The sequence below is a fragment of the Thamnophis elegans genome, chromosome 10, assembly GCF_009769535.1.
Source record: "Thamnophis elegans isolate rThaEle1 chromosome 10, rThaEle1.pri, whole genome shotgun sequence".
In the NCBI taxonomy this organism is placed as follows: domain Eukaryota; kingdom Metazoa; phylum Chordata; class Lepidosauria; order Squamata; family Colubridae; genus Thamnophis; species Thamnophis elegans.
This window is the reverse complement of record NC_045550.1, coordinates 46,625,839-46,639,657: the sequence shown is the minus strand read 5'-3', so window position 1 is coordinate 46,639,657 and position 13,819 is coordinate 46,625,839. Positions and strand designations below refer to the sequence as shown.

The window sequence follows — 13,819 nt, the reverse complement described above, 5'->3', positions numbered from 1 at the left end:
CTCATTTGAATTGAGCGCAACATCTAGTCGTTTTAGAAGCTTCCTGCCATTGTCTTTTTCTGACCTCCTGGTTTTAACTAAAAAAAGGAGTATCTTGGCTAAATGGTAAGTTTATTGAGGATGTGAGCATATCATTGATAATTTTGCATAATTCCTGGAATATTTTGTAATTGCATTTGAATTTATATTTTGGAAACTTACATGCTCAACAAGTCTTTTTAATGTGTGTGTCCAGGACTAAAATTATTTAGGATTTAACAGGCTCTTTTTTCTATGTTTCTGTCTGTAGGTTTGGGAAAATGAATTGGAAAGTGATTTCTTCCATCATAGCAATATGCATCACCATCATTGTCATCTTTGTTTTGGCTTTCCGAAGTAGAGGAGAAAAACCTATGGGTTGTCAGAGCTCTTCCCAAGGGCAAGAGGAAGCAGGTCAGGCTGCTGCCAGCCAGGTATTTCGAGATTTAACTCCAGAAGAGATGAAGCAAGTAAAAAAGTATTTACAATCCAACCTGGGAGTGCGAATGGTAGATGTGTCAAAAGCCAAGCCATCAGACAACTGCATCTATTCCATCACCTTGCAGCTGCCTCCCAAAGCAGCAGTGCTACAATTCCTAGATTATCAAGGAGTCAAGCCTGCACGGGAAGCTCTGGTTGTGGTTCATTTTGGAAATCAGCCAGTCCCGAATGTCACTGAATTTGTAGTAGGTGCTCTTCCAAAGCCATCATATCATCAAGATATTACATTGCAGAAATATGGAAAGATGTTGCCTTATTCCCAAAGGTTTCCTTTGATGTCTGATGTGGTTGAAGTATATAAAATGTTGATGCTGAAGGAATATTTCAAGGCTCCAAATTTCATGAGAAAAGTCCTTAATTTTCCAAAAATTTTCATGATCACTTTTGCATTGCCACCAGGTCTAAAATCAGGAGACCGCAGTGTCTGGCTAAACCTCTTACAGTACACTCCTGGCAGCTATTTGCATCCAGTTGGATTGGAAGTCCAAGTGAACTTTAGCAGCCTGGATTATTCTCAGTGGAAAGTGGTAAAAACATTTTATAATGGACAATATTTTGAGGGCATGAAAGATATGGAAAAGCAATTCAATATGGGAAAGGTTAAAGTAAACAAGGTTAAAACAGCTCCTCTTGATGGGGGATACTCATCACTGAAGCCGAGGGTGCCACCCCAAGGACCGAGCCCTTTGCATTATGAACCTCGTGGACCACGCTATAGAATTCAGGATAACCATGTTACCTTCATGTCTTGGAGTTTAGCTTTTGGAGTTGATATCCACAGAGGACCACGTATCTTTGACGTCAGATTTAGAGGGGAGAGAATAGTCTATGAGTTAAGTTTACAAGATGCAAGTATTATCTATGGCTCCAATGGTCCTACAATGATGTCTGTCAGATCCATGGACATGGTCTTTGGATTTGGGTCTAGAATGTACACACTCACACAGGGGGTGGATTGCCCCTACCTAGCTACTTACCTGGATTTGCACACTTTTCATGATACTTCATCCCCTAAGACCCATAAAAAGGCCATGTGCATCTTTGAACATAATTCTGAGTTGCCTCTGAGACGTCATTTTGAAAGCATTCAGTCTCCATTTTATGGAGGGTTATCTGATTCATCTCTGGTTATCAGATTCATATCTGCACTTGGTAACTATAACTATATCTGGAACTTTGCTTTTCATCAAAATGGAGCTGTTGGTGTCCATCTTCTTGCCACCGGATACATTCAAACTGCTTTTTTCTTTGATGATGCCACAGACTTCGGCAACAGAGTTCAACAGTGGGTATCAGGGTCAATTCACACCCACAATGTCAATTTCAAAGTGGATATGGACATTGGTGGTGAGTTGCAGCTTCATTTGTGATATTTTAAAAACACCAGTGATTTCTAAGCTTTATTGTACAGTGGTTCTTTGGAAATGTTTGCATTCCTTCTTGGGTGGATGTAGTATTGATTATGTGAAAAAAAAGTCTCATGCTTTAGTTTGAATTGACAACATTATCTCCATCTAACCAATTTTTTAAGATTTGAAAAGTTAGTGAGACAGAGTGTTCCACAAGTTTTTCTACCTCTCTAGGGATTAAGTTTTAATTTCTTAACATTATTTCTTTGAATGAAAAGTATCTGTCTGGAGGTCAATTTAAGTATTAAACATTGTGTAGAATCCAGAGCAGTTGCTTCTACCTAAGAAGTGAAAGAAGAATGTTCTGACTGACATTTATTAGAAGTTGAGCCCATTTTAGGACCTTACTCCAAAGAGATATTATCCTCGCACTTCTTGGATGGTTTACTTGAAGAACTATCTGGGAACATTATTTGCATTTCTTTTCATATACTGATGTGCCACAGAAAGCTGCCTCTTATGGAGCCTGTTAATACATCCCAAGTTAGCATTTGGCTTTTTAATATTTGCATCATAATGTTGGCTCAGGGTTAACCTATTGCCAAGGATATCCAGATTCCTTTGGCATGTACTAGTGTCAAGCCCATTTCTCTCCATTCTACCCTTGTATCATACAATTGTCCTACCTAGTAGAACTTTAAATTTCTTTAAATTTCATCCTATTCCCTTCTCCCTACTGCTTGAAACAGTCTAGAGCTCTTTGAATTTTCTTTCATCTAGTTACCAGTTAGGTAATAAAAACAGGGCTAGTATTTCTTGGAGAAAAAGTGAAGTGAAAATGCATTCTTGCCATCTGAATTATCTTTAGTTTTTTTTTCTTAATAGTCTTTGATTTGGATTCTCCTCTAGAACCACACACACTTTGAGGCCAAAGTAACTCTATTCAATTGCCTCTTATTTCTATCTCCAAAGTAAATTTGTTTTCATTGAAAATGCCAGAAAGTAAAGAAGCGAGGTACTATGTGAAATAGTTTAGAATGAATGCGGGTGGATGAGACTCCCCTGAGTTTGAATACAATAATGCTAATCCAATTTGCCATTGTACATGTTAAATTCCCCCCCCCTGAAATACTGTCAAAACTGCAGAAAGCTAACCATAGACAAACATGGATCTCCTTTTGCAATGTCTGAAATACAATGGTAATTAAATAATGCCAAACAATTATCTTCAACTTTATTAAACTTTTATCTTTGTTATTTTGACAACCTGCTATTTAATGTCAGTGCTGCTTTTAATTAGCACCTACAATTTCCCACAATGACTTTAAATGGGTTTATATTCATGCTGAAAGGATATGGCTAGCTGATGAGAGCTAAATAGCTTGAAAAAGATCTGTACTAGTCTGCCTTCATATATTTATCAGCAAAAATGCAACACAAAAATGGCTTTTCTGCCTGGAAGGCTCCTGGAGTGGGGCTGAAAGGCAAACGGGAAGCAGTGTGCTCCTTCCCATATTTGGGTATACCAGATGCTTTGACAAAACAATCATTTCCCTGGCTCAGTTGATAAGGGGGAGGAGAGCTTGTGGCTTAGAGGTTAATATAACTACCTAATATGTAAAAGCTGAAGTTTGAATCCCAGTAAGGATATGGCTAGTTGTTGAGAGCTAAATAGCTTGAAAAATCTAAACTAGTCTCCCTTCATTTATTTATCAGCAAAAATGCATATATATATAGTACAAACATACATAATATATACATACATACATACGCTCCGTTTCTTGTCACTCTGCAGACAAATGCAGCAGGAGCAATCTGATCTATATTGCTAACCAAAAACTAATGAACACATTTATTTTCCTTCTAAGGTGTGGGCAATATGCTGGTTGGCAATGACATGGCCTTTGAGACACTGCAGGCTCCTTGGAGCCCAGAACATACGATCTATCGAATGAAGAAGGTGAGGAAAGTTTTCAATACTGAGAACCAAGCCGCATTCCGTCTCCGTGATGCTATGCCCAACCATATTTATTTTGCTGCCAACGAGAGCAACAATAAGTGGGGCCATGAAAAAGGCTACCGCATTCAGATAGTCAGCTTTTCTGGAGACCATCTATCAGAATCTGATCCATTGGAGCCAGGCTTCAGTTGGGGCAGGTATGTCATCAATTGCTACCAATCAAAACTTCTCAGGCTGATGATTATTCTCTTGTAATAGTATAAAGTGTCTTCCGGGTTCTTCTGGGTTCTCCTAAAGCTCTTGGTAGTGCTAAGAATGTTTGGGTTATGACTTATTCTTCTCCAAGAAGTTAGCAATAGCAATAGCACTTATATACCACTTTATAGTACTTTACAGCCTTCTCTAAGTGTTTTTTTTACAGAGTTAGCATATTGCCCCCAACAATCTGGGTCCTCATTTTACTCACCTTGGAAGGATGGAAGGCTGAGTCAACCTTGAGCCTGGTGGGATTTGAACTGCCAAATTGCAGTCAGCTGATAGTCAGCAGAAGTGGCCTACAGTACAGCACTCTAACCACTGCGCCACCGAGGCTTTCTTTCTAAGGTGTGGAAATGTAGCTATGGAACATATAAAGAAATACAGATTGACCTCAGTTAACAATGGTGATTGAGATCAGAATTCCCATCGCTAAGCAATGAGATTGTAAAATGTGATGTCATAACACGCCTTGTTTAGCAATGGCAATCCTAGCAGTCCCTATAGCCACTGTAAAACAAGGAGTAGGCTATTAAGCAAGGGCCTCCTGGCGAATTTCCTGCTGGCTGGCAGCAACCAAAGTAAGTGGGGAAGCCAGCAGGAAGTCTCACGTCCCAGATGGTCAGTAAGAAGTTGCAAGCTTCAAGTGACACGCAAGCTGGCTGGTAGGTAGGTAAGTGGCTCCTTCCAGGTGTAGAAAAGTGCACAAATGTGTGCAGGTGACTGGTGCAGTGTGAGTGTAATGGGACTGGGAAGGCTGCTGCCTGGTCGGGGAGACCTACCACAGTGACTCATGACCTTCCCTATCAGCTTCCCAATTGATTCTGTTTGGAGGAAGCTGGCAAGGTAGGTTGCAAGTGGTGATCATTTGACTGCAGGATGCGGCAACTGTTGTAAATGTGGGCTGGTAACTAAGAGTCCAGATTACAATCAGATGACTGTGAGGGTCCAGAAATTCACAGACCAGTAGTTAAGTACTACAGGTAGCCTGTTTCCCTGAAAATAAGACCTCTCCAGATAATAAGCCGAATCGGGCTTTTGAGTGCATGCACTAAAATAAGCCCTCCCCCCAAAATAAGCCCTCCCTAAAAATATTGCAACACAGCAACAGCCATGAGGTGATCATGCTAGCCGCCTCATACAGCTCAGAAATAATAAAACCTCCACGAAAATAAGGCAAAGCGCTTATTTCGGGGATCAAAAGAAAATAAGACCGTGTCTTATTTTCAGGGAAACATGGTACTTATGACCACAACTGAGTCCAAAATTTCTGTTGCTAAGTGAGACATTTGGTTGTTAGGCAAGACAGTTGCTAAATGAATTTTGCCCCATTGTACGACCTATCTTGCCACAGTTGTTAAGTAAACCCTTTGCTCATTAAGGCAAATTTGGCTTCCCCATTGACTATGCTTGTCAGAAGCTGGCTGGGTAGGTTACAAATGAGGATCCCATGACTCTGGGACACTGCAACTGTCTTAAATGCATGCCAGTTGCCAAGTGTTTGAATTTTGAACTTGGAGGATGCTACAATGGTCATTAAGTATGACAACCAGTCATGCCACCATCGGTGGTGGTATAACTACAAAAAAGTCACTAAACAAATGGTTGTAAGTCAAGGCTTATCTGTACTGTATTCTTTCAGTTTGAGGTTTCACATTTCTCTTAGGAGAATTTTATCCTCTCTTTCCATGCTGCTTTCCATGGCCACATATGAAAGAGGAACCCATGCACTTTTAAAAGAAAACAAATGGTAAATCCAATTTCCCACAATGCCACTGTTGCTTTGCTTTTCAGGTACAAGTTAGCTGTCACAAAGCGGAAGGAGGAGGAGCCGACCAGTAACAGTGTCTACAGCCAAATGGATCCGTGGAATCCTCCTGTTGACTTTTCTAACTTCATAAACAATGAGAGCATTGTCAATGAGGTGAGTCACCCCAAAAAGGCACCAGGTCTTATTTGCAGTGCCCCCGGCCTCCTTTTCACTGCCAGAGGCCTTCAGGAAAGTCAAAGTCTTCTTTTGTGGCTAGAGAGGCCAGCAAGGCTTTCCTGAAGGGCTCTACAGCCAATAATAGAGCTACGGATTCATCCGGAGCTCTGTTGTCGGCTACAGCGTGACCCGACAAATGCGCGCACAACAAAAGCACGCCGACAAAACCGCAGTGACAAAACCGCGACATCATCAACGCGCCGACAACAGCGTGCTGACAGAAGCGTGATTTAAGTTAAGGTAAGGGTTAGGGTCAGGGTTAGGTTTACGGTTAGGGTTAGGGTTAGGTTTAGAGCGCGCTTCTGTCGGCGCGCTGTTGTTGGCGCGCTTCAGCGCACATTCATCGGCGTGGTTTAGAACTCATGGTTTTGTCACCGTGGTTTAGTCGGGCACGCTTTTGTCAGTCGCCCTTTTGTCGGTGAACCAGCTACAGAGGCCTTCAGGAAAGCCTTGCTGGCCTCTCTAGCCACAGAAGAAATGGGGCAACAAGGCAGGTGTTGGGGTGTGCGAGGCCTGGCTGCAACTGTCTGAAGTAGGGCAGCTCCACCCCCCGTCCTCACCCTAGCTTAATTTTTACCCATGCACCCTGGAGTGGGTGGGGGCCTTGATTAGGGCTTATTTTGGGGGAGGGATAGGGCTTACATTGGGCACATGTAAAAAAATCAAACTAGGACTTACTTTTGGGGTAGGTTGTACTTTTGGGAAACAGGGTAGCAAAGAAAACTGTTTTCCCACTCTTCAGTTTTATTGGTTTTTCACTGTCAGAGGGTAGAGCAATAAAAAGTGGAACCCCAATATATCTGGACGAGCAGAGGTCAGGTTGGAAAAAGAACCAAAAATCACTTAGGAGTTGGGCAAATGCTATCAATGGTTGTAATGCTATGTGGGAAAGATGTGGGCAGATGAGGCAAAGAGATTCTGCTTAGGGAATGAAAGTGTCCCTTGGTCCTACCTCACAACTAGATTTTGCAACTGAAGCCTCTCTATTCCTCTATCCTAACAGCATCGCTTACAAGCAGGGCAAAGCTTACCCACCTTCTTCCTCCAATGCCAAACAAGAGAAATTCCATCCTGAGCCTCTTACCCTGCTCGCTAGCCATCTGTGGACTATGCTATCTCTTATTTGACCATTCCCTAGGCAGCATCTCTTTGACTTTTCTCTCAAGGCCTTCCCACATACCATTACAATAGGTCTTTTTATTTAATGAAGCATTGGTATGAGCTATCATGGGGCGTGATGACTCAGCGATGAAAGCTGCTGAGCTTGTCAGCTGGAAAGCTGACAGTCCACGTTTGAGACCAAAGTGCTGTGCAATGGAGTGAGCACCTGTTCCTTGCCCCAGTAACTGCCCACCTGGCAGTTCGAAAACAGGCAAATGCGAGTAGATTAATAGGTACCACTTCAGTGGGAAGGTGACAGCGTTCCATGCACCTTTGGCATGTAACCATGCTGATCACATGACAATGCTGGTTCTCTCAGCCAAGAAACAGAGATGAGCACAATGTGCTCTAGAGTTGGACATGACTGGAAAAAGAACACTTTGCCTTTTTATGAGCTACCCCTCAAACATTTTCAAAGCTGTTTACAATAAAATGCAAATGAATAAAACAATGAGTTTAGAAAAATTGCCAGCAGCATGCTGGCCTTCGAAGAGATCATATATAAACCATAAACACTTAAAAAATAATTTAATCTCTATCAGAAATAAACAAGAGGTAAAAATACAACATATCTATATCTATATCTATATCTATATCTATATCTATATCTATATCTATATCTATATCTATATCTATATCTATATCTATATCTATATCTATATCTATATCTATATCTATATCTATATCTATATCTATATCTATATCTATATCTATATCTATATCTATATCTGTGTGTGTGTATGTGTTTGTGTGTGTGTGTATGTTTGTGTGTGTGTGTGTTGCATTTGTGCTGATAAATAAATAAAGGGAGACTAGTATAGATCTATTTCAAGCTATTTAGCTCTCATCAGCTAGCCATACCCTTACTGGGAATCGAACCTGAGCTGTATTTATCAGCACAAATGCAACACAAATGTAACAAAGGCAACAGTAAAAATAATGGCTTTCTGTCGTGATGGTCTCTTGTGACGAGACGATAGACAGAGAAAGGAAGCAGTATGCTTCCTCCCATATTTGGGCATACCAGGGGTTGTGACACTATATATATATTAGATTTCTTTTACAACCCCCGGTATGCCCAAATATGGGAGAAAGATCACTACTTCCATTCTCTGTCCTTCGGCTCGTCACAAGAGACCATCCAGGCAGAAACCCAATATTTTTACTGTTGCCTTTTTGTTACATTTTGTTGTATTTGTGCTGATAAATAAATTATATATATATATATATATATATATATATATATATATATATATATATATATATATGTGTGTGTGTGTGTGTGTGTGTGTGTGTGTGTGTGTGTGTGTGTGTGTGTGTGTGTGTTTTATTTGACAAAGGCAACAGTAAAAATATTGGGTTTCTGTCGTGATGGACTCTTGTGACGAGCCGATTGACAGATGATGGAAGCAGTTAGCTTCCTCCCATAATGGGGCTTACCAGGGATTGTGACACTATATATATATATATAATACAATGGTTTAGTTTAGAAAAAGAGATTGCTCATAAGTTTTAAAATTGCCTTCTTTTAAGTTATGTAGTTATATTTATCCCTTGCTTATAAAGACACCCTGTAATTAATTCTTTTTATGCTGGAGAATAATTATGCTGGATAATGATAATATGTCTGCTATTCCCCCAACAAATATAGTCATTATAAGTGAGATGGGAAGGCATGCAATCATGACAAACAAACAGCCCTTAAGAGACAGATGAATTTTTGAACTCTAATTTGAAAAAAAAAATTGTTTTGCTGCTGTTTTAAAAGGCAATTAATTAGAAAAGTTGGATTATCTCTGAAGTGAGGTTGGACAAAACATGTATTATGAGAAAACATATTTTAAGACAGTTTCTTGATATTCTAAACACAAATGCAAAGACGGCATTTTCAGTGACAAATCAGTGGCAAAGAATACTGAAGCTTGACTGGGTGGCACAGTGGCTAAAGCACTGAGCTTGCCAATCAGAAAGGTCGGCACTTTGGCAGTTCAAATCCCTAGTATAGGTCTCCTGCGTGAGCTGGGGGATAGACTAGATGACCTCCAAAGTACTCTGTTACTTTTCTCACTGTCAATTTGTAAAAATAATTCATTTTTTCTCTACCCCACCCCATTCTCAGAAATAGTCTTGACAGGAAGAGAGTAATGCATTTTTGGGAAATTTGCTCAGAGAAAAATGGACTCTTTCTGATTTTCCAGCATTGACACTAGCTTTGCTGCCTCTATGTACTTGAAACCATATTAAGATTATTATGAGCTTATTTCTTTTAAAGTTATCCTGAGCTGGATTCATATTTGTCATTCAGCAAAATTGCTTTTTAGTATTATTCCTTCCGGGGATGAAAAAAAGGAAGACTCTCCTCAGATTTGCAATTATCACTACATCCTACCTCTGAAAAGAAAATTGTGCTATCACATTATTCCATTTGACCAGATCTTACTGATGCATCTTTCAGCGAACACTCAGTTCTTCCTTCCTATGTTAGCTCAGCATTTATTTTATTTTTATTTTATTTATTTAGTTTTCCAAACATGTACAGGCTAGCAGGTTTAAGTATGAACACCGACATGAAAAAAGGAAATGAGTACAAATAAATGGGGACAGTAGGACAGGGACGGACGTCACGCTGGTGCACTTATGCACACCTCTAGTAACCTCTTAGGAATGGGGTGAGGACGTCCACGGTAAGCTTGAAACTGTGAGGGTTAGAGGATGTAACAATGGAGTCGGGTAGAGCATTCCAAGTGTTGATCACTCTGTTGCTGAAGTCATATTTTCTGCAATCTACCATATTTTTCGGAGTATGAACCTTTTCCCCTCAAAAAAAGAGGGTGAAAATCAGGCTGCATCTTATACACTGAATACAGCATTTTTGGCCTACTGAAACCCCACCCTTTTTTGCAAAAATGGATGTACGAAGAGTTTGGGAGGCTTGCAAAGTGCTCCTGAGGGCTGGGGCAGGCCATTTTTGCTTGTTTCCCCCCCCCCCAGCCCCCAGAAGCACTCTATAAGCCTCCCAAAGCCTCTGCATGCTCCCCCTTTTTTTGCAAAAAAAGACCCACTTTTGTGAAAAACGGGCTGTTCCTTGCTCATTTTTGCCCCCCCCCAGCTGCCAGGAGCACTTTAAGAGCCTCCCAAAGTTCTGCATGCCCTCCCTTTTCCCCCAAAAAGTGAGGCATGCAGAGGGTTTGGGAGGCCTGCAGAGTGCAAAAACTTTTTTTTTTAAATTACCTCTTCAAAATCGTGGTGCGTCTTATACTCAGGTGCATCTGTAGTCCAAAAAATACGGTAGTTTGGAGCGATTTACATTGAGTTTGTATCTATTGTTTGCCTGAATATTATTGAGGTTGAAGCTGAAATAATCGTTAACAGGTAGGATGTTGTAGCAGACAATTTTGTATACTATGCGTAGGTCAGACATAGTTCCAGGTTGTCCATTTAACAGGATTATTTTTTTTTTAAAAAAATCTTTCTCTTTCACAGGATCTGGTTGCCTGGATCAATACTGGCTTTCTACACATTCCACATGCTGAGGATGTGCCCAACACTGCAACCATTGGGAATGTGATCGGTTTCTTCTTGAGGCCCTACAATTATTTTGATGATGACCCTTCCATGTATTCTCCAGATAGTGTTTACTTCAACAAACTGCAAGATCCCACTTCCTGTGCAGTGAACCAACTTGCATGTCTGGCAAAAGTCGCTTCATGTTTGCCCGATTTCCCCGCTTTCACTTATGAGGGTTTTGAAAACCTAACAACTTTCTAATATCTTCTAGTTTTTGACAGATGGATTGGATGCAGGAAAGTGGATTGGAAACCACTGTGTCATATATAAGACAAGCAGTGGTGGGTTTCAATTTTTTTTAGAACCTCTTCTGTAGGTTTGTGGGAGTGGCTTGCTGGCCATGTGATTGAGTGGGAGTGGCTTGCCAGCCATGTGAAATGTGGTGAAACTCACTTAACAATGCTCTTGCTTAGCAACCAAAATGTTGACTCAGAAACTCTAGCATTTGAAGCACGCAAGTCTTAAAGCTGTCAAGTTACAAGACCCTTGTACCCCTAACCCTTTAGAAAACAAAAACCCCAGGGGTGTTCAAACTTGACAGTTTTAAGACTTGTGGACTTCAACTCCCAGAATTCCTCTTCCAGTCATGTTGGCTCAGGAACTCTGGCATTGAAGTGTGCAAGTCTTAAAGCTGTCAAGTTACAAGACCCTTGCACCCCTAACTCTTTAGAAAAAAACTCCAGGGGTGTTCAAACTTGACAGCTTTAAGACTTTAAGATTTAAATAGGACTCTTAGAGGCGGACGGGGCGATTGGTGAGCCAGCCAATCAGAGAGCGTCGGGCAGGGCAAGTGTGGTGCGGACGGGCGGGGGGAGGGAGCTGGAACTGGTTCTAAATGGCACGGTAGATTTGTGGAACCTCTTCTATAGAAGAGGTTAGAACTATGAGGAACCTGAAGACAAGCAGCTTCTAATCCTGCAGGGTATCTTATAGTATCTTTGAAACTTGAATCTCATATTGTATTTGCAATGTTGTGTGCATTTGAGTTTTTCTGAATACAATTCAATAAAAATACTGTATAATTGTGAATATATAACAATATGCTGACTCTGTAAACCACTTAGAGAGGGCTGTAAATCTCTGTGAATGGATATTTATGTCTAAGTGCTATTGTTAAATACTATAACTTTACAAAGTGTTGAAAAGCAGAACTGTTGGCAATAAGGAAAAGATACATTTAAGTCAAATCAGACTTCTGGCAACTGGTTTCCTGCAATTTTTGTAACACATTCATGACAGTGATTTCCCACTGCCATTACCTGGAATGTGGAATAGATGAGACATTTAATAAGAAATTAAAATTCTCTGGGTGTGCCCAGAAAGGGGAGGTGAAAAAAAATCCATGAGTATTTAAATGTTTGAGGTTGTTTTATGGCCTAATCCTAATGCAAAGATGACTTGTATGCTAATTTTGGAGTGAGAAAATCCTTGGAATAAACTAGAAATACAGGCATTGCATGTAATAAGGAAAGGATTGTTTCATCAGCTGGATATAATTATAGTCTAGTGCTACCAATTTCACTGGTTGATGATTGGACAAAGTACAACAGTCAAATAAATCATTCTGATGCAAATTATTTTTTTTTAAATTGGAGTGATGTTAATTAAACCTCACTGTAGTCATACCTCACTTGAGTAACTATTTTATCTATGAAAGTAATCTTTAATTAAAAACAAAAAAAATCTTCTTTGGAATTGAATCAAAGCAACTTTCTGCTCTTGAATGTGACATATTTGTTATTACCAGCAAGGATCATATGTTTTACTGCATATGATGATTTAGGATGACAAAAATAGGCTGGTTATTACTTCTCCTAAAACCAGCTTGCTGAACAATTCTTGGCCTCCAATTTTTATTGAGATCATTGACATACCGTATATACTCGAGTATAGGCCGACCCGAATATAAGCCGAGGCACCTAATTTTACCACAAAAAAACTGGAAAAGTTATTGACTCGAGTATAAGCCTAGGGTGGGAAATGCAGCAGCTACCGGTAAATTTCAAAAATAAAAATAGATACCAATAATGTTTTTGAATATTTATTTCAAAGAAAAACAGTAAACTAGCGGTGTATTCAATGAAATACTTCACTCACCTCATGATGCTGATGTCCCGCTGTGATGATGATGTCCCGTGCAGCCGCGGGAGCGATGTCCCGCCTCCTATGACACACGGCACAGTGATTCCTATCATTGGATCACTGTACCAGAGGAGGTGGGACATCGCTATGTGGCTGCTTGCCATAACAAGGAGGAGGTGGGACATCGTTGCAGAGCGGCAGGAGGGGGAGGAAGGGGAATCGTAAGACAGCCCTGCATTACATTAGAACGTGAGGAGGGGGGATGGTGCGGTGCGCACTGCGCGGCAAACTGACACAGAGGGAGGGGAAACTCACAGGGGCACTGGGCCATTCACGAGTGTCACCCAGCGGCATGGCCCCGCCCCTTTTTCTCCTCCATTTCGGGCAAATTTTTCACTGACTCGAGTATAAGCCGAGGCGGCTTTTTTCAGCCCAAAAAGTGGGCTGAAAAACTAGGCTTATACTCGAGTATATACAGTAATACCTGTGCAGCACAAGCAGTGAATTAATTGGCTATAATTATAAGAATCCATTCTAACACATTTTAGTGGTCATTTGAGTTCTTGTGGATGGCAATTAACAATAATTCATTTTTGAAAATAGGGTTGTCAGGATGGGCATTTGCCCAGTAAGTTTTAAAAATGCAGATAAATCAAACCAATGACTATGGCAATTTATGTGAGATATTGTGCTTTATCTAATCAAAGAAATCAGTTTATCCATCTCAGCGCATTCTGTTAATTTTACCAGTTCTTCCTCCATAGTTGGTAATGCTGGGGTTTTTCATATTTTTTCATATTCTCACCTCAGTAATCATACATTGAAATAATTTCCATGGCTTTTTAAGGATACAGACTAACAGAGTTGAATGGGACCTTGGAGGTTTTCTAGTCCAACCCCATGCCCAAGCTTGGGACTCTGGCCTATACCATTCCAGAT

At 40.5% G+C, this 13,819-nt stretch overlaps 1 protein-coding gene across 1 annotated transcript; it reads left to right on the top strand.

The window, feature by feature from the left end:
* Positions 1–299: 299 nt before the first annotated feature.
* LOC116514374 (membrane primary amine oxidase-like) lies at positions 300–10,999 on the top strand. The gene is made up of 4 exons (XM_032225936.1): positions 300–1,866; positions 3,737–4,025; positions 5,878–6,007; positions 10,715–10,999. Exons 1-4 carry the CDS (start codon positions 300–302, stop codon positions 10,997–10,999), a joined length of 2,271 nt encoding a protein of 756 aa, XP_032081827.1.
* The last annotated feature ends 2,820 nt before the right edge of the window (positions 11,000–13,819 follow it).

Excerpts from the sequence above, each read along its gene's own strand:
- LOC116514374 (XM_032225936.1), top strand. The coding sequence starts at position 300 with ATGAATTGGAAAGTGATTTCTTCCATCATAGCAATATGCATCACCATC. Across the intron at positions 1,867-3,736 it reads AGTGGATATGGACATTGGTG|GTGTGGGCAATATGCTGGTT; the intron begins GTGAGTTGCAGC and ends TTTCCTTCTAAG. Across the intron at positions 6,008-10,714 it reads ATGAGAGCATTGTCAATGAG|GATCTGGTTGCCTGGATCAA; the intron begins GTGAGTCACCCC and ends TCTCTTTCACAG.